A 21,387-nucleotide genomic window follows, 5' to 3' on the forward strand; every position below is an offset into this window, starting at 1 on the left:
TGGGTTTTACCTTTCTAGATATTATAAAGATTTTATAGATATGGCATTTATGATAATAATTTGTATGATATGATATCTTATTCTTAATAGAATTCTTGTTTACCATATCTTGTAGGTTTCCTTGTGGAGATAAACTCTAGGAGAGATGAAGTCTATAAATAAGAGAAACAAGGACATTGTTGCGTGTGCTTGAGAGTTTTCGAGGAAGAGAAGAAAGGGGGCGAGAAGAGTTTAGTTGGAGGAATTTTTTGTGGAGATTTTTGTGTGAGTTTTCGTGGAAGAGTTTTTTCGTGGAGGAGAGATTTTCGTAGGAGCTTTTTCGATCTATTGCTTTCGTGTTTTTCACTCTTCGTTTGAAAGTTTTCGTTGCTGCATATTGTGTGCACTTTGCTCGTCGTGAATTTCAGAGAAAAAGATACTACAAAGACGTTGCTGTTTTGAAGAGTGCAGATACCGCGTGTTGCCTTGAATGTTGCCAACATCTTCAGACAACATCCGTAACGAAGTTGACTGAAGATCGTGTTTCGTTGATTTTGTTTTTGGGCTTACGTTTTTACTTTCTTGTTTACGTTTTATTATTGTTGGTTATTTTAGAAAGCATTTGTTTTCTCAAAGTATTGAGGAAATTGATTTTCGTGGAGATCACTAGTGATAGGTTTTTGTGTAAACATTGTGGTTTTCTAGTGATTAATTTTTGCCATAAGGCACCGCACAAGTATTTATACTTGTGCATATTTAATCTTGTCCATTTATTTATTTAAAGTGAGTTTGTGTTATAAAAGTTAATTTTCCGCTGCATGTAGATGTTGTCCGAGATGTTGTAACATCTGGCACAACATTTAATTATGATAAAACACAAATACACGATTTTACATCCTATTCGGACTATTTTATTATTTACAAATATATGTCGAACAATAAATCCTAACACATCTATATGTGTAACACTCACTGTCCCACATCTTAAGAATTAAAGATTTAAAATGAGTTTATAATGGGCTTACAATTGACTTTCTGTAGCAATTTGGGCTAATCATTTTCGTAAAACGAAAACGAATACGAAGTAATTGTTATAGGAGCTCATTATGCAGTCACGCAGACGCGAGCCCTGGCTCGAAACGTGACAGAATGGTATCAGAGCCGGTCACCAGCAAGGAACACCGAGAAATAAGTGTTATGCGGGGTAAAGTGTTACGTGCATAGGAGCCACCTCTTGAACATGTGGGGCAAATTGCTACATGACGAGAGCCAACTCTTGAACCTGTATGAGTCATCTCTAGATTCTCGACACTGATGGATCGAGGGGTCAAGCCGCGACGAGGACGTCGCGTTCTGAAGGAGGGGTGATTGTAATACCCATTGTCTCACATCTTAAAAATTTAATATTTAAAATGATTTTTATAATGGGCTTATAATGGACTTCTATAGCAACTTAGGTTAATCATTTTGGTAAAGCGATGACGAACACGAAACAGTTGCTATATGTGCCCATTGTGCAGTCACGCAAGCGATGGCTCAGGCTCTGGGCGTGACAATATGAGATTATAAAGAATCTGAAACGTTGTCGAAGACGGGGTTGGGTCGTTAACTCAAAATTATATGATTTTACATAACCCCTTGTAAAGTTCACAAATTTGTTCTACATCAATTTTGTCAACCGATAGTGGCAATTATCAATCATGCATAAAATTCAAATAAGTACGTCTAAGACAATAAATTAATGTCAAATTGTTCTGTAATGTCCGAATGCAAATTGTAAAGCCAAAGATAGTATAGTTGCTGATTAAATAATCAAGGAGTTGACATTTTAAGGGTATATACCCACTATATGCCGGAGTTATGCCGGTGATTTATTCAAATAATTCTAGCCAGGTTCTTGTATAGAAGCAACCAAGATCCAAAATCGATAACTTCAACATTCTCTTCCATCAGTTCAATCTACCAATTCATTGGAAATTTCAGGTTCATCTTCTCTCAAATCCCCTTAAATTTTGTTATAACACGTAGATTTAAATGCGGAAATTTTTTTTCCCGTTTCCGATTGTACTGAATTTACATTCTCTCTTACATTGGTATGATATGATGCATATCGATCCCATGTTTTATTGTGAGATATCTGATGTATATGTAATAACGTGCATACTTCTGTGGATAAATTAGTTTTCTTTTTTTTTAAAAAAAAAAAAAAAAAACAATTTTTGAATTTCTTGTGAAAGAATTTAGAAATTATACTTAAATTAAGAACTTCAGAGGTAATATTTCATAAGATTGTTCTGATTATAATTAGTTTATATGATTATTTAGGTAGGTTAAAACATTTATTAATTTATATATATAATTTATATAATTCAGAAGTTAAATTTTNTATATTCGAGACAGTTTATGAGGTATCGAGTTCGAGACTCTTGATCCAAACTTGTAATCTTGATGCATATGTACTAAAAGTCATAGCCGCCATTTTGTTTTTGTGAAATCTCATAGGATTTATCAGCAAAGTGTTGGAAGGAGAAATCAAGAATCGTCGAAGCCATGGGTGGGGAGCAGTTACAAGTGCTAACGGCACTTGATTTAGCCAAGACGCAACTCTACCATTTCAAAGCCATTGTGATAGCCGGGATGGGATTCTTCACCGATGCATATGATTTATTCATCATTTCATTAGTCTCCAAGCTTTTAGGTCGCATCTACTACACCAAACCTGGTGCTCCGAAACCCGGGATCTTACCCCCGGGTGTCTCTGCTGCCGTCACAGGTGTTGCCCTCGTAGGAACCCTATGCGGGCAGCTCTTTTTCGGCTGGCTCGGAGACAAAATGGGCAGGAAAAAGGTTTATGGGATTACCCTTGTTCTCATGGTTGCCTGCTCCCTTGCTTCGGGTTTATCCTTCGGCTCCACTCCAAAGGGTGTCCTCACTACCCTTTGTTTCTTCAGATTTTGGCTCGGATTCGGTGTCGGAGGCGATTACCCTCTCTCGGCCACCATAATGTCGGAATATGCCAATAAAAAGACTCGCGGGGCGTTCATCGCCGCCGTTTTCGCCATGCAGGGTATCGGGATTTTGTTCAGTGGGGTGGTTTCTTTGGTCGTTTCAGCTGCATTTGATCACAAGTTTAATTCTCCTTCTTACCAAAGTGACCCTGCTGCCTCCACTCCGCCACAAGCTGATTACTTATGGCGTATTGTCTTAATGGTGGGTGCGATTCCGGCAGCACTGACTTACTACTGGCGGATGAAAATGCCAGAAACGGCTCGTTACACAGCGTTGGTGGCCAAAAACGCGAAACTGGCGGCGCAAGACATGAGAAAAGTGCTGAATGCAGAGATCGAAGCAGAAGAAGAAATCGTGCAGAGAATTTCACTGAAGGAATCCAACAATTTCGGGTTGTTCTCGAAAGAATTCGTTCGACGCCATGGAATACACCTATTCGGAACAACCTCCACCTGGTTTTTACTGGATATTGCCTTTTACAGCCAAAACCTCTTCCAAAAAGACGTCCTCTCCGACATCGGATGGATCCCCAAAGCTGAAACAATGAGTGCCGTAGGCGAAGTGTTTCGAATCGCCAAAGCACAAACATTAATCGCCCTGTGCGGCACCGTACCAGGGTACTGGTTCACAGTCGCGTTTATCGACAGCATGGGGCGTTTTGCGATACAAATGATGGGATTTTTCTTCATGACAGTTTTCATGTTCGCGATAGGGATTCCATATAGTCACTGGAGAACGCACCGTGTCGGATTCGTGGTCATGTATGGACTGACATTCTTCTTCGCGAATTTCGGGCCTAATGCAACCACATTCGTCGTGCCGGCTGAGATCTTCCCAGCCAGGTTGAGGTCGACGTGCCATGGAATATCGGCTGCTGCCGGAAAAGCCGGCGCCATTATAGGAGCCTTCGGGTTTCTCTACGCTGCCCAGGATCCACATGCACCAAGTCCGGGTTACCCACCGGGGATTGGAGTCAAGAAGTCCCTGATTATACTCGGCGTGATCAATGCGCTGGGAATGCTTTGTACGTTCGCAGTGCCGGAGGCGAAGGGGAGGTCTCTGGAGGAAGCTTCAAAGGAGAACATAGATGATCGGGTCGATGATGCTGCACAAGTTTGATCAGTTATCCAAAGGGAACGAATACGTTATGTGGATTTTTTATTTTTGTGTTTGCTTTTTTTCTTTTTAATTTCATTTCGTTTTGTTCCTTGTTTTGTGTAAAATGAATAAATGTTTGCTGTTCTTGGTTTGTAATTAGCTCGATGAATCAACGCAATCGTGTTATACTGTTCTTGGGATGATTTTGAATTTGTATCTTCATTTTTGTTCAACTTGGTTCTATTATACACAATGCTTTTGGAACTTGGTTTTTGTATGAGTTATATACATGGTTCGTCGTAAAAAGTCGCGGAACCTATCATTTCAGTTCCAATGTCATTACTTCGAATCGATTAAAAAAAAATTAAAAATTAGTAAAATTTTGAAAAATATATAGATTACATTGATAATAAAAAAAAATATAAATGAATCATGAAAAATTAATAAATCAATATTTAATCTCATTCAAAATACATAATATACAAAATATCATATATCATCTCGAAATATTAAAATTATAAGTTTCAATTTTACCCATTTTTTATAAATGAAAACATTCAATATTAATTTTAATTTATAAGTTAATATTTTATAATTTTCAATTTTACCCATACTTTGTATATATAAATATAAATAAAATACGAAACACCAAAAAGACTTTATTTTAATCTTGAAAATTTAATATAATTCATTTTATCCAAGTTCTAGTATCGGCATACAGAAAATTGATGATTTTTTTTCACCGATACATACAAATATTGGGAGTGTTAGGATCAAGTGCTTTCACAACTAAGTCAAAAACTATAGTAATTTGAAAAACCCCAAAAAATTTCTATCAAACACATGGAAGGAATTTTCATCAACATGCAAGGATATATATGTTTCGAAATTTCCAATAAATCAAGAAGTATAGAGTAAATCTGTATTCATTTTTTTGAATTTAAGAAGAGCCATCGTGCCAATATAATTTCCATATTTTCAACACAAAATAACCTATAATTTCGAAAATAAATAGGACTTATTGAGCTGTATTGTTTGGACATGTAACAATACCAATATAAGCAAAATAATGACAATTAAGAGAAATAAATGAACATGAATTGGTGACCTTTCGTTTGATTTTTTAGGATGTTTAAATAGTAGCTCAAAAGACACAAAAAATCACTTTAAAAACTCTCCTCATTCTCGAGTTCCAGCAGCAGCAACATGCAACGAAATTCGGCTTCATTTCTTGAAGAATTTCGAGGAAAAAATGCAGCCAAGTTAACGCGCTGAAGTTCTGTCCAAACGCCATCCAGATTCAAGAAAAAATTCTTGTTATTTTCGAACCAAGCACACCAAATATCCGTAACTTTTTTTATTCAAGAATGATCAAGGTAAGTGAGCTTGTGTTAATATATTTTGTATATGAATTGATTTTATTTTTGAAAGTTTCGTTCGAGTATGAGCTATTCATTTTGTGTTATGTTTAAAGTATATTATGTTTTAAGAACTTTTATGATTCAACTGGATACGATAAAGAATTTTAAATCATGATAAATTTATGACTCTTGTACGGTTGGATTAGTACTGTTATACAGTATTGCTCCCTTAAAGCCCTAAAAATTAGATACTGATATCAATAAATGAAAAGTAGATTAATTGCAGTTCTTGTTTATAGTATGCCTTCAAGATTATGAAATTTGATTATTCTCTATGATTCAAACTTATGATATGCTATGTCAAGTTTTCGAAAGCATATAAATATATATATGTGTGTGTGCGTGTTGTTATGTGCGTCGAACGGTCCTCATTTATTGATTATTTCACAAAATATTCACACTTTTTTTACTCACCTTAGATTAGAATGAAGAGCAAGTCAAAGAAGAAGAACAAGAATACTTTTGGTGATGGTGAAGAAGCCATATTGTGATACCCTTGTTCCACATCTTAAAAATCAAAGATTTAAAATGAGTTTATAATAGCTTACAATGGACTTCTATAGTAATTTGAGTCAATCATTTTCGTAAAGCGAAGACGAATACGAAGTAGTTGCTATAAGGGACCATTGTGCAGTCATGCAGGCGCGGACTCGAGCTCGGGGCATGACAGAATGATATCAGAGCCGGTCAACGGCATGGAACACCGGGAAATAAGTGCTATGCGGGGCAACGTGCTATGTGCATGGGAGCCACCTCTTGAACCTGCGAGGAAAAATGCTATATGACGGGAGCCACATCTTGAACCTGTAGGAGCCACCTCTAGATTCTCGGCGCTGGTGGATCGAGGGGTCAGGCCACGACGAGGACTTCGCGTTTGAAGGATGGATGATTATGATACCCTTGTCCCACATCTTAAAAATCAAATATTTAAAATGAGTTTATAATGGCTTATAATGGACTTCTATAACAATTTGAGTTAATCATTTTCTTAAAGCGAGGACGAATACGAAGTAGTTGCTATAGTGGACCATTGTGCAGTCACGCAGGCGCGGGCTCGGGGTCAGGCTCGGGCCGTGACACATATTTGATCGAGAATTACTCATGTTATTACGTTGTTTTTACGTTATACGCTTCCACAATATGTTTGATTTTTATTGCATTATAAAGACAATGATTTTTTTATGTTATAGGCTTGTTTTGAAATAAATTATACCACGAGACTTGTTGTTTTATTATTGTGTGATTGTTAAACAATGCTAGTGTTGATACGTGACATACGTCTCGGTCTCGGGATGTGACATTTAAGTGATATCAGAGTGCCATCAGGTTCATAAATTCGGTTGTAAAAAATTCGTATGAAGTTGCACAAGACAGGTGCCTCATCGCCAACAATTCAGCGCCTTAGCACTCATATAGTCATGGTCCATGCTCTTAAGCACCGACGACAAGCGACTTAAACGCCTATGTTGGATGGATGTGTGCAAGTTAAGCACCTCAACGCCTCTTTTCAAGTGCTTTAGAGCCGATATGCATCTTCAGGAAATTTCAATTGCGCAAGAAGGGTGCCTGATCGCCACCTACCAGGCGCTTCTGCGTCACAAATTCGAGCTTCACGAGGTGAATCAATGATGCCTGCAGGAGCCTCAGCACCTCAGTTTTGTTGTTTTTGGAAATTTTTGTATGACTCATAACTTCGCGGGGAAAACTCGGGATTCGATTCCATATTGTTCTAGAGACCTTATGATGTAGGATTTCCCTCCATATAAAAATTTCCAAACTTTCCATTTTTTAAAAAAATTTCGATAACATTTCATTCAACCCATTACCGTATTGTACCGAAATTACTTGAATTGCCTAATCGTTACTATTTTTCGAATATTGTTGGTGTTTTCATCCTTTTGAGGTGTTCTATGCCTTTCTCATTGTTGATTTTAGGAAATAGCTCCTTTTACTCCTCGTACATGAGCTCAGGCTCCTCTTCATATGCGTCAGCTTACTATTGATAACCAAAACCGTATTATCAAGCGCCTAAGGGCAAACTATGTGATGATATCTTGAACCTACGGTATTGATAACCAAAACCGTATTATCAAGCGCCTAAGGGCAAACCGTATCACCAGTTGGAATAAGTTAGGGAGATAACTTGAACCTACGATATGACATTTACATGGTCTGTCATCGAGAAAAAGAACTATGTGATGATATCAAACATTATATCACCCATTCGACTAAGGCATAGAAGAATCATGAACATGCCAAGGTGATGTTGAAGGCCTATCAAGGTATCATTGTTGAACTCGCAGAGGTCAGAAAGTACAAAGTAAGAATCTTCAAAGACAAAAAACTATAGCCGAGCATACACAATATTTCCAGCAGGCGGAGGCTCAGATCCAACAGGTACAGAACACTGTGGAGGATCTCAATGATGAAAACGCCGGCAAGCTTCAAGCCCTCCAAGAACTGCAGGAAGAAAAGGATCCCAAGGAAGATGTAGAAGAATTAGAACTTGATGAGGTAATAAGGTAATNAGGTATCATTGTTGAACTCGCAGAGGTCAGAAAGTACAAAGTAAGAGTCTTCAAAAACAAAAAATTATAGCCGAGCATACACAATATTGCCAGCAGGCGGAGGCTCAGATCCAATAGGTACAGAACACTGTGGAGGATCCAATGATGAAAACGCCGGCAAGCTTCAAGCCTTCCAAGAACTGCAGGAAGAAAAGGATCCCAAGGAAGATCTAGAAGAATTAGAACTTGATGAGGTAATAAGGTAATACACTATTTAATTTTTAAATAATTAAATTAAAACACTATTTAATTTTTCTAGAACATATTTAATAAGGTAATACACTATTTAATTAGAACATATTAATTAAATTATATATGGCATAAGGTAATACACTATTTAATTTTTAAATAATTAGGCGCGTATTAAAAATTCAATAATATAATCATAATTAATTTTTTAATTTTCAATTATAATTATTTTATTTCATCAATTATCTACACATAATATTTTCTTCATTAGTTAAATTTTTTACAATTATTATAAATTTAACTTCAATAGATACTATATATTGGTAAATTAAATTAGCTAATAATTTACCAAATTAAAATGTTTCTTAAATATTTATAATAATTAAAAAAAAATAAGTAAAAGAGTAAAAAAAAAAAATTAAAAATCCCCTGAGCCAAATTGGTGCGATGGCCGGGGGTGATGTTTTGGTGCGCAATTTAGTTCCCCATGCTCTAAAATGGTGATTTCACATCATTTTCCTTTAGCCCAATGTTAGAGATGACTTAATAATTTAAATATTTTTTTTTTACATTTAAGAATATTGATAAACGTAACTATAATTTTTTGAGTAATTAATGTTTTAAATAACAATTTATGAATTTAATACAAATAAAAACAACTAATGGAATGGTATCTCCGCCAATTGATATGACAAAAATTAAACATGAAATATATTTAACAAAATGTGGAACATTAATAAAAACTCAAACATAAACCGTGAAAATATTGTTCCAATGTCTCCCTTCAATACATGAGAACAAAAATTGATATTCTATTTTATACAAAAACTTTTGTAAGACGATCTCACGAATCATGATATTTTATGAGACAGATCTTTTATTTTAGCCATCAATTAAAAAAAATTACTTTTTATACTAAAAATATTACTTTTTATTATGAATATCGGTAGGGTTGACCCGTATCACAGATAAAGATTTGTGAGACCGTCTCACAAGAGACATACTCTTTTACCTTAAAGTACGTACACGCATTGGCAAAGATCCATGAGTTAATATTATAAAAAGTATATGTTAATTAAGAAAATGGTCGGTCGAGTAGAAACTAACATTTCTTTGCAAATTCCTTACATTGTTGATGGATGAAGCAAATTCTTACCGACCGATATTTCTACGTATCGTGTGTGCAAGCAATACATCATTTAGGAAAAATATCTTTCATCACCTTGTGAAAATCAAAATATTTTCACAGGAGTGATAAATGATATTTTCCCGTAATTTACTGTGAATCGACTCAAAATCATCAACATCGTATTGAAACAAGAAGGATAGACAGAATGCTAGGTATAACAAGGACTGGCGAATCGAATCGTTTTTCAACTCAAAGTCTGTCAAGAAGTGTATTCGATTAAAATTAACATAAAGTAGATCAAGAGCTGTATGTGATGGAGATAAGTTATCCATCATTAACCATTGTTGAACAAGAAAATAACAATTGCATTATTCAAAACTCTTAGTATTTCTGTCATCACAGAAAACAGAAAGGGAAAGACAATACCAATTTGCGCCAACTCGGGAAACTAAGTGAGGCAAGAATATGCCAGTTCTTTCTCTTCACTGAGCTCTTGAGCAGTCAAATCCAACTTCTTCCGTGAAAATTCATCAATAGGAAGACCTGAAATGAGTGGATTGGGTTTGATCAAAAGAAGAAGAAAGAAAACCTTTTGCAAATCTCAAGGGATTCAAAAAATGTTTGCTATATGACGTTGACAAAAAAATAGCCTACAGACAATATGTGACTCGACGATGGAAGTCTGAAAGGCAATGAAATTAAAAACCAAAGTAATGTGACTAAAGTTAGGGGACAAAGTTGAGCCAGTACAGAATCAATGAAGGTGCGCTGAAAATAAGCTTCCATAAAAAATTACTGAAAATAATCAGGGACACCAAGGTGCGCTGTGTAAAATTCTCTGGAAGAGAACTCGTCAACAGATTGTAATCAACATCATAGAAGTCTTAACCTTCAGTAATTGAGGTCAACTACCTAAATCTCTCATCTCTGGTGCAATTTTGTTTAAATTATAAATTTTTTCATCCCCTGATCACCCAGCGCAAATAACCTTGCATCAATTTCATTTTGAACATCCATTTCTTTTCATTGAGGCTATGTCAGGTACTTGAAATTAATGAAGACGGATCCTACGAGCTATAACCATAAAAGCATAATATTGATTGGTCGTTTAACTTATGAGATTCCAGACCAAAATAACCATCACGGAAAAATAGTTTGATGTTTAGCCCTCACAACACACATACTCACCTTGGACAATGGACCAATCTCCATTTTTGCATGTAACTGGGAATGAATAGATAAGTCCAGCTGGGACATTGTATGAGCCATCAGAGTATACGCCCATAGAAACCCAAGTACCCTGAATAATGTATAACCAAGGTAAGAACATGCATTAAGTATCAACCATTTGATATGCTCAATGAAACTGTATAAGAAATCCAGAGAACTCCAAAGTCAGATCCAATGGATCAGGCAAAAGGTCAACATCTACCTCTGGAGTTCCAAGGACCCAATCACGAATATGGTCACAAGCAGAGCTAGCAGCAGAAAGTGCACTGGAAAATTTTCTAGCTTTGATAATTGCAGCGCCACGTTGCTGGACAGTAGTAATGAATTCTCCATTCAACCTGACAAAATTGGGAGGAAAAAGAAATAATGGATGGGTATTTGAGAAATATGACCATGAATAAATTTTTAAACATACTTCCATACCATTCATCATCAGCAACAAGCTCGCGGACAGGTTTCTCTCCAGCTGAAGTTTTGACAGACGCATGGTTGACATCAGGATACTGCGTTGAGGAGTGATTTCCCCAAATAATTGCATTTTTAACATCAGATACTTGGACATTCAATCTCTCCGAAATCTGTCCAAGGGCCCTGTTATGGTCCAATCTGGTTAAACAAGTGATATTCTTTTCTGGGATGGATGGTGCAAATTCCTTAAGAATTAATGCATTGGTGTTGGCAGGATTAGCAACGACCAAAACCTGGAAGTGAGAGCAAGGCGAATTAAATTAGACTTGCTCGTAAGAGAAATCTATAACTGCTAAATGTGTTTCACATTTCATCCCCACATTCAAAAGGTTCTTTAGATTAGCAGAAATGATATATTTCACGTGTATCAAAATGAATATTTAATCTGTTAGAGATCAGAAATCATTCTCAATACAGCTATCATATTAAATAATGGTATTACGGGTGAGTTCCATAAAAATTATTTTGTTTGATCCGAACACTGACATTAGTATACAACAATTAAGTTGAAACAAAAAGATCAACAACTTTCCTAATAATCACCTTGCAGTTAGCAGCAGCATGTTTCTCAAGAGCAGAAGCTTGAGACTTGTATATGGAGACATTCTTCGTCATCACATCTTTCCTCTCCATACCCTCTTTCCTAGGGAATCCACCAACCATTACAGCAACACTGACACCAGTACAAGCTTCCACAACATCGGTTGTAGCAACAACACCTGATTCTCATACAAGAAAAGAAACAATCCATAAACAATTCATTTAACCAGAATCTCATTCAAGCAGTCGATAAACATGAAACTTCAATATAAACCATAGCCTGGAAGCTAAAGTACCAACCTTTCAGAAGAGGGAATGCAGCATCCACCAATTCCATTTTAACTCCATTAAGTGCCTCAGCAGCAGGTGGAATATCAAGCATGTGAAGGATCACTGGCTGGTCTGCGCCCAACATAACTCCCCTAGCAATCATGGGAACAAGAGCGTATCCAATTTGTCCTGTAAAGCCAACGAGAACCAATAACTACATGCCTCACATGAAATCCAACCAAATCCAGGAGAATTTACAGCATATCGTAGACTTTTACATAGCAAACAACAAATATAATGTTACAATCCAACGTTGATTGCACAAGCAAATGTGGAATAAACAAGCTTGAGAATCTCTCCCACTTAACAGAAGATAAACTGATAAAGTAATAAATGAAATTGTGCACTACCAATTCGTATATATTTCAGTTTACAACTTAATACAAGCATTAGAGCAACTCCAACCGTGTCTTCATGGTGGTAAACACCAAAATGAAGCAACGATTCTCTCCAACCGAACGCCAATGTTGCATCAAATTAAAGCGAGTCTACAGTTCAGTGCTATTTAAACTAATGAAAATTTTTAGAACGAAACTGGTTTTTGGGTTGGCGGGACCCAGAAAACCGGCGACCGACAAAATTTAAAAATACATACAAATGTTGATTCCGCCTACCGAAATACCACAATAATTCTACCTAACTGATCGGCGGATACCATATTTGTACAACAAAACTGGTTATGCCATATTTTGGTAAACCAGTTTTTTTTTTCCAATGCTAGGATAAAAACATACTCTCTCACACAAATTTTTTTAATAGTAGGAAAAAAACATAATATTTCACACATACTCGAACAAAAGACCCTCCATCCCTGAGACTAGAACTATAATAAAAAAAAACTTAAAACTTATGCGACAACGTCAGAAAGTTAACCATTTAAACAACATTTCATGCTCTTCCAGCTGCATCCTCAAGCAAACATACGTACTTTTAATAAGAGATACCAACTGCATCGAAAGCAAAAAATAAATAAATAAAGCTCAAACTCTCAACTCATTTACTAATCGACAGCGAGATCCTACGCATGGTTGCTCATCAAAATATCTGGAGTGTTACTTCCCCATATCACTCAAGTAAAAAGTGGAATCATGAATGCTCAGAAAATTTAAAAAGGGAATCTTGCAAAGTTCTAAAGCAAATTACACCACTATAGGTTCCGATCTCCAAACATCAGGACAAATAATTCGAGAAATTAAATATTATAACCTAAATAAAACTACCGAGAGTCAATTCAGTAGAATCAGACAAAAGATCTGACAAATCAGATAACGAAAGTTGATACTCGATAACTAATAAACAAATAAATACTCTTCACATGAAAATCCAACAATCATGTGCACAGAGATCTACGATTCTGTAAATCAATCAGCCGTAAACCTTAATCCAGTGAAAAAAATCAAAAGTTCCAGAAATCGATGGTACAGTTCGTGAAGTTACACCTGCCGCTCCGGTGACGAGGACGCATACTGGATCTTTAGCCATTGTAGATCGAAGATCTGAAAATCGATGGGGACAAAGGAGATTTGAGTGTGAAAAAAGCAAGAGTGGTTTCCAATGACTCGTGAGCTTTTGACTTGGGCAAGAAAATGGTGATATTCGCAGATAAGGGAAAACGATGTCGTTTAGCTGTTGTCCTCATTGGGCCTGCTGGCCCGCTAAGCAGAATAATTAATCGGGGTCGTATTTTTATTTTTGCGGGTTTATTAATTTTTTTTAAATTTGTAATTTTTTTAATTAAAATATTAACGTGAAATCGAACACGTGTGTTATTACATCAGCAATTTTAAGTGATATGTCATCATTTTTCTATTTCGATAAGAAAGAAATAAAATAAAAAAATAAAAATTAATATATTAAATTATAAATTGATCGACATGAACAAAAATGAAAATAGAAATCATAGTAGATTGTTGGATAATTTGCGTATACCCCCTTAGGTTAGTTACATTTTGTAAACGCCTCCCAAACCTTTGTTGACTTTTGTAATTGAGCCCCAAAAAATTGAAGTTGGTTGTGTGTTTGCTACAGCCATGCTGCCTATTCCACCAAATTTCAATCTTTGGAAAAATGAGAAACACATGATGACTCTCAATGGTTTGATCGAATAGGGATAGCAAACAATGTGAATAAAAATCTGATTTTTCGAAATACCGATGTTGATCAAGCATATTTATCCTCTAATAAAATCGAGCTCTGAAAAATCTGCTTGATCAACTCTAATAAAATCGAGCTCTGAAAAATCTTTATCACCAAGAAAAGTGTTATTTTTTAAATGATATAATTTTTAAGATTTAAAAAGAAAAGATAAGATCGTACAGTTTATTTTATTTACTTCGATATTTATCCATGTGACTAAAAATTCTTCTTCAATATATGTACACATACATACATTGCCCTTCTTCACTCACCCATTTTTCATAAAAATTGTTACACATACAGATATCACATGATATTTTTTATTTTAAATAAGAATATAAAAAGTCTAGATTACTATGTTTATGTACAACTGAACCAATGGCTATTCATGATTCCATAATTGAATCAATTCTATACCGGTTTTCATATTATAAGAATGTGATGGTCAAACTTCGTGTGAAACGATGTGGTAGAAAGCATCGCGCGACTTGAAGGACCCCTTGACCCGCAACAGATAGAATAGGATTTATTCAATCACATAGTTTGGCTCCTAAAATATGGCGCTTTTGGGGCTTTCTATTTTATTGTATTGGCTTTTAGTCCATTGTCCATGATTCCTCATTGCTACCCCGTGGGAGTCAGACCGTGTCTTAGTCTCAGTGTTACTAACTATAAAAAAAACGCCCTACGACAACGGTTAAAAACCGTTGTCGTAGCCTTTTTAAAACCGTTGTTAAAGCTTCTGTTGTTAAATAGTTCGCTCAAAGACAACGGTTTTTCACCGTTGTTGTAGCTATAATTTGCTACGGTTTTAAAAAAAACCGTCGCAAATAAAATTAGTGACGGATTTATGCAAAATCGTTGCTAATTACGGTTTTATAAACTGTCGCTAATTTTAGCGACGGTTTACCTTAAAGTCCGTCGTTAATTTTAGCGACGGTTTATTTATTATTTCCGTCGCTAATATTTTCATTAAAATAAAAAAAAACTTAAAATTTGACTATGCTAACAATATTTATGATCTTAACTAACACTTAAAAATTTACCAAAAATTAAAGAGAAAAAATTTACACTAAATCGAAATAAAAAATTTTAAGTGTGGTGAAGTAATAAAATCGTGTAAGAGAGAAAAATTTTATGTGTTGTGAGATGAGGTGGAAGAAAATGGATCGAAAATGTGGGTATTTATAGACAGTTTGTGATGTTTATTGGTAAAATTGTCGCTAATAGAGACGGTATTTTCGAAACTGTCGCATGTTTAAATTTTGCGTCGGTTTTACTTATAACCGTCGCTATATATTAGCGAAGGTTGCTAAGTTTAACGACGGTTTTAGTTAAACCGTCGCAAAATTTAAACACGAAAAAGTGTCAAAAGCCTCCCCTCTCGCATTCGTTCGAATAGTTTCTTACGTATCCCGCCAGAACTCCAGCCATCTAGAAACTAGATACCGTCGCTAAATTTAGCGACAGATCGTTTTACAGCAAAACCATCGTAATTTTGAATTTAGCGACGGTTTTAAATATGATTGTCCAAAAAAATACGCTAATAGATAACTGTTCATAGAACTGTTGTCATAAACGCTCAAAGACAACAGTTTTATAGAACCGTTGTCATTGACTCTAAAAACCGTTGTCTTTGACCTCCAAAAAACAACGATTTTTATAAAACCGACATACGACAACGGTTAAAAAAACTTCGTGTCAACGGTTTTAGTGAACATTGTTAAAAAGTTCGTCTGAAAAGACTAGCTAAGCATCATTGGTTTGGTCAGCATTTACCTCACAAACTACCTAATATTAAGCTGGCTCATACGTACGTACATTAATTAGACATTAAAATGAAAATCGAATGATTTAATTCACACTTTGTATAAGAAAATGCAAATACATATATATATATATATATCAAACACATTATTACAAATGCAAGTATTTCATGTGTGAGCTTTCAAAAGTAAGGCATATCATTAATACACTCGGAAAACCAAAAAAGTAGAAGAATGAATTAAAATCTCACAAACGTAAACCTCTCTTGGTATATAATATACATTATTATATACAATATATAACAAACCAAATTAAAACACATGAACAAATTTCAGAAAAAACTTGTTTACCCTTCAAAAATTCTGGCCATAAAATTTGGAAAAACCAAAAAAAAAAAAAGAAAAAGAAAAAAGAATCTCAACTCCAAGATCTTCAAACCGTTGCTGAAATTATAATTTCTTTAAACACTTCGTTTCAACATCTCCTCAAAATCAAGAATCGATTGCTCCCTTTGAAGCTTCATGTCTTGCCGAAAATTGGCAATGAATTCTTCTGCTCTTTCGTCGATGCCTCGAAACTGTGGAAGCAAAGGGATCTTCCACTTATCTGTTGCAGCTGGATTATTTGAAATTTCATCGGATGATTTGACTTTGCCTATTCCTTCAAACAATCCATTTTCATGATCTATACAACTTTCGACGTTAACATGATGTTTTCGAAGATTCGGAACATCAAGTGTGGTTTTGATAGATTGAGGTGACTTTGTGATGGTACTTGTAGTACTGCTTGAAGGAACCTTGTTTTCTTTAGTTTCAAATGGTTTAGCTGATAGGGTTTTACCTTGGAAAAGTTCGTCGATATATATGAAGGAGAATTTTTTGTATGAGTTGTGGCGGTTGTTGGAATTAAGCCGGGCGCGATTGGTGAGAGTGCGAAATTTGGTGTAAATGAGACGAGAGATGGATCGAGAGAAGATAATACATCTTTTTCGAGCAGTGTTGATGATGCTAACGATTTTCGACGAGTATCGTTTTTGTTGAAGGTTGTTTTTGATGTTCTTCAAGGCCTTTCTGAGGGGTAGGATTTTGTTTGAGGGATTGGAATTGGACATGGGAAAATTGTTGTTTGTGAGAGTATATTGAGAGGCTCAAGGATTTGTTGGAGAGAGTTAGAAGCAAATGCCAATGGGGAATTGAAGAGTTTTTAAGTATGGTTTGTTGTTGGTCAAGTCTTATTATTTTTTTAATTTTAATTTTAATTTTAATTTTAATTTTTTTTTCTTTTAATGGATGAATTAAATCATGTGTTATTGCTTTTTGACATGATTAAGAAAGAAAAAGAAGGAAAAGCAAGATGGATTCCAAACTTCTAACAATGAAAAAGTGGTAAAATTAAACCCTTATACTAACAAACTTTTGGTATTTTGGTTTTGTTTATTATAATTTGAAAAATGTCCTTTAACCACTCAATTTCCATATTTTACAACTTTTTTTTATCATATATCTTATCTTCTCTGGTATTATTTCAATTTTAAAAAAATGATTAGATCATACGTGACACGACCCGTTAGTTTGTATTATTAACAGAACTGTATTAAAAAAAAAATTAATGATATAGAAAGCTATTTTTTGAAATTTCTGGGATATTAATTACTATTTCAAGAACTTTTTTTTTTTCAAATTGATATTACGATTCGATTTCGACCATTTGGATTTGCTTTTAATCTGCTGACATTGGTGGAAAATAGTTGGTTAAATTGAATTAACTTATGAAAAAAATAGAATATTTCAAAACTATAAAAAAAATGTGTTGAAAATTAGAGAAGGAAATGCAATCTTAAATTCGATCAAGTAAAATTGATTCGATTAATTTTTTTGAGGACCATTTAATTCGAATTTTTTTTTTTTGGAACCACCATTTAATTGGATTTCAAACACTATAAAATTGGATTTAAGAATGTGATGAGTAGGATTTGATGTCATATTGTCAAGGATAGATTTAAATTTTTTGAAAAGTAAGACAACTTGATTAGCTAAAAAGAGGGTTACATTATTAAAAAGTAAAAGACAAGTGCTTTTGGTGTCCTACATTAGGGTTGGCTACTTTCAAATTTATGCTTTGAATTCATAATTTAGTGATGGACATTTTGTATTCAATTTTATCTGCACAATTTGAAATAAAAGAATTGGAAAAAATTGATATTAGTGGAATAAATCGAATTTTTTTGGGCATGTTTATTCAGATTTTGAGTAGGTCTCTTGTAAGACGGTCTCGCGAATCTTTATCTGTGAGACGGGTCAACTCTACCTATATTCACAATAAAAAGTAATACTCTTAGCATAAAAAGTAATACTTTTTCATGGATTACCCAAATATGAGATCTGTCTCACAAAATACGAACCGTGAGAACGTCTCACACAAGTTTTTGTCTCAGATTTTTAACTAGAATCTTGATATGATATTAGATATATATGTCAACAGTATTTGATGCTACATTGACGTTATGTCAACAATATCCAATGTTATATCAGCACTTCGAGAAAAATACGACTTAGCGTGAAAAAATCGAGTTTAGGCAAATTCACAAAACAATAGAAACCTTTTCATTGTTTTGGTGATGCCTTTTAATCCCAATGCATGAGCAATGTGTTTGGCCGGCAATCCACACCAGCTTTCTTGTAAAGTTAAAAGCAATGGTCATTTTCTTGTCTTTGCTTCCCTTTACAGCTAATTAGGGCTTCAACCCAATGCGTGCATGTTGAGATTTATATCAATTATTGTTAGCAGTGGACGCCAACTCTTGGGCATTAAAACAGATAAAATGATTTTTTTTTTCCGATTAACGGGCCTAATTTATGTTGTTGATTCACTAAATTTTCAAATTTTGATTTGGTATATTATCTTTCAATTTTTGACCATTTTGGCTCGGGTGTTGATGTGACATCGGACAAATCAAAAATTTTCTATGGAATCAGCTTTTTTCAGTATCAAGTCAGCATTTTATGATGTCAAATCAGCATATTTCGTGTCACATCAGCACTCCGAAAGAATAAGACTGAAAGCTAAAAATAATCAAAATTGGTGTACCACAATTAAAATTTGAAACAAAAGTTCAAAATATGCAAATTAATAAACCAAAAAAAATTAATTTCCCCTTAAATTATTGCTATGCTGTTAAGTTATGGCTCATTTGGTGCCGCAGTAGAGAGAAAAAAAATTGAAAAAAATAATGTATAGAGATATGAAAATTGAGAAGCTATTATTTCTAGGATGTTATATTTATTATTTTCTCCAAAAATAATAAATGACCAAACTTGACATAAAAAAAACTTAAAACAATATTTTTGTTTGCTGTTTTTTGATTTAGGGTTACATAGGAGTGATGTTTTTTTTTTCCCCTGCTAACACATACGTTCGAAACTTAAATATCTCCTCTATTGAAATATGTTTATGTCACTAGAGCTGTCAAAATCAGACACGATCCACCAATTTGACACAGTTCAACTCGAAAAAAATCAGGTTTGAGTTTAGGATTTTCGGGTTCGGGTTCGGGTTGGACCCGATAGCTGACACTAAAAAAATGATCGGGTTGAGTTGGGATCGGGTTGGGTTGGGTTGGGATCGGGTTGACCCGAGTTGACCCGAAAATTTTAATTTTTTTAAAAAAATATAATTAATAAATATTGCCTACATTTTTATATATTTTATGTCTGAAAAAATATTTATTGTATATTTATATCATAAATTTTCATAATTTAATATTTATTTTGAACATTTTTTTTATTTTTTAAATAATTGTTTATTTGATTTTAGTAAATATATTTTATTTTTCTACCATTAGACTTTCATATTTAAATCATATATATGTGGGAGATTTTATTATTATGTGTTTAAATTAAACTATTATTTTTTTTGAATTTTATTTAATTTTCTTTAAAAAAAAATTTAAAAAAAAATCAAAATCGGGTTAATCGGGTTGATCGGGTTGATTCGAGTTCGGGTTCGGGTTGAGTGTTTTCGGGTTGACTCGGGTTCGAGTTAGATTTAGGTTGAACAATTTTTGAATAGTACTATTGCTCAATCCGACCCAATCCACTCGAATTGACACCCTTATATGTCACTGCATCACAAGTGGAATGACTTGTTTTTTTCTCCGTCCAAGGAAAATACAAAGGACATGTCAAATAAAAAAAACAGTATCCCTCTCTTGAGCCTATGCTATGTCGTAATACTTCAGTGTTACTATAATCTGAATGACTTGATTTCGGGGTGAGCGAGAAATATACATACAAATTAATTATCGTTCATATATATTTTTTTCTGTGTTGGGTTGATCGTGTGTATAATTCTTATCGAATGATTATTTCAATGTATAATTTTCTTTTGAATTTTTTTTTTGTATTTATAATCATTATATTTTAGTACTGAATCATGTTATATGAGTAGAATAAATATTCACAAACATAAAAGGTCATATATCATAACATTAATCAAACAAAGATTAAATAATTAAATTTCTCAGTTTGTTTTTGTATATGATAAATAAAATATATATATGATACTCACGGAAAACTTTGGGGTCTACTTCCAGCAAGTGTCACTAGTCCAGACGCAGGTTCGAAATTACCCTGAGACTGAAATCACGAATAAGATCATTAGAAGGGGGCCGGGAGGGTGTCCCGGCGTATCTCCTCCGACGCTCAAGTCAGAGACTGAGGATATATGGGGGGAGGAGCTAAGGGTGCTGCCGAAAACAATATAGTGAATGCGAAATCATACGTTCAAACCTGGTATTTATAGGAGAATACATAGGCTGGTCATGGGCCCTTCACCTGTGGACCCTAGAGATGGGCCGGAAGTTTGGGCCTGATCTTGATGGGTTCATCCATGGGATATCACCAGTCTCCCCCTCCCGAGTCGAACTAAATCGTAGGTTCAAAGTTCGATTAATTGTGTTGTCCTTAGTTTATCGACGATGAGGGCATGCCGTGCCAGAAAAATTAATTTCGTTTGTCGTTAACGAACGATGTTACCACTGCGAAAATTACGGGGATCGACCTGTCCGGTCAGGTCGCAGGGATCGACCTTGTTTCATTTTCACTTTTCTCATACAAAATCTCCTCTACAACTCATTCACCAGCTCTCTCCTGCCTACGCTTCACTTGCACGTTAACACTAGCTCCGCTTCATCATCACCTCACCATCACCCGCGCGAGCCACTGTTCCACCCCGAGCGAGCCCTCGCTCAGCCTCGCACACCCAACCCGCAAGCCCTCGCCTCCGCGCACGGCGCGTCGCCACTCGCCCAACACGCTTGCTGCGCGCTCACTCCGCCCTCGAGCGCTCGCCTCCTCCCCGCAGCACGCTTGCCCCTGAGCTCCCGTCCCGCCGCCGCACGCTCGCCCCCGAGCACTCGCCTCCTTGCCGCAGCACGCCTGCCGCGCGCTCGCCTCGCCCTCGAGCGCTCGCCTCCACACTATCGCACGCTCGCCCCTGAGCGCCCACCCTGCCTCCGCTGCCGCAC

At 35.3% G+C, this 21,387-nt stretch overlaps 2 protein-coding genes across 2 annotated transcripts; one reads left to right on the forward strand and one right to left on the reverse strand.

The window, feature by feature from the left end:
* Window positions 1-1,813: 1,813 nt before the first annotated feature.
* Window positions 1,814-4,272, forward strand: LOC140958792 (low affinity inorganic phosphate transporter 3-like). Its single transcript, XM_073416359.1, has 2 exons — window positions 1,814-1,962; window positions 2,482-4,272. The coding sequence occupies exon 2, from the start codon at window positions 2,530-2,532 to the stop codon at window positions 4,105-4,107; it is 1,578 nt and encodes a 525-aa protein (XP_073272460.1). The 5' UTR covers window positions 1,814-1,962; window positions 2,482-2,529; the 3' UTR covers window positions 4,108-4,272.
* Window positions 4,273-9,607: 5,335 nt separating this feature from the next.
* LOC140963345 (malate dehydrogenase) lies at window positions 9,608-13,624 on the reverse strand. Its single transcript, XM_073422640.1, has 7 exons — window positions 13,400-13,624; window positions 11,931-12,089; window positions 11,634-11,809; window positions 11,046-11,323; window positions 10,825-10,960; window positions 10,581-10,692; window positions 9,608-9,935 (listed from the first exon to the last, which is right to left on the reverse strand). The coding sequence occupies exons 1-7, from the start codon at window positions 13,440-13,442 to the stop codon at window positions 9,841-9,843; spliced, it is 999 nt and encodes a 332-aa protein (XP_073278741.1). The 5' UTR covers window positions 13,443-13,624; the 3' UTR covers window positions 9,608-9,840.
* Between the last annotated feature and the right edge of the window lie 7,763 nt (window positions 13,625-21,387).

This window comes from Primulina huaijiensis, chromosome 2 (assembly GCF_012295235.1).
Source record: "Primulina huaijiensis isolate GDHJ02 chromosome 2, ASM1229523v2, whole genome shotgun sequence".
NCBI classification, from domain to species: Eukaryota; Viridiplantae; Streptophyta; class Magnoliopsida; order Lamiales; family Gesneriaceae; genus Primulina; species Primulina huaijiensis.

What these genes read in the sequence shown, in the direction of transcription:
- LOC140958792 (XM_073416359.1), top strand. Translation starts at nt 2,530, where the DNA reads ATGGGTGGGGAGCAGTTACAAGTGCTAACGGCACTTGATTTAGCCAAG.
- LOC140963345 (XM_073422640.1), bottom strand. Translation starts at nt 13,442, where the DNA reads ATGGCTAAAGATCCAGTATGCGTCCTCGTCACCGGAGCGGCAG. An exon ending in TGCATTCCCTCTTCTGAAAG is followed by an intron (nt 11,810 to 11,930) that starts GTTGGTACTTTA and finishes TATGAGAATCAG; the next exon opens with GTGTTGTTGCTACAACCGAT. An exon ending in AGATTGGTCCATTGTCCAAG is followed by an intron (nt 9,936 to 10,580) that starts GTGAGTATGTGT and finishes CACTCATTTCAG; the next exon opens with GTCTTCCTATTGATGAATTT.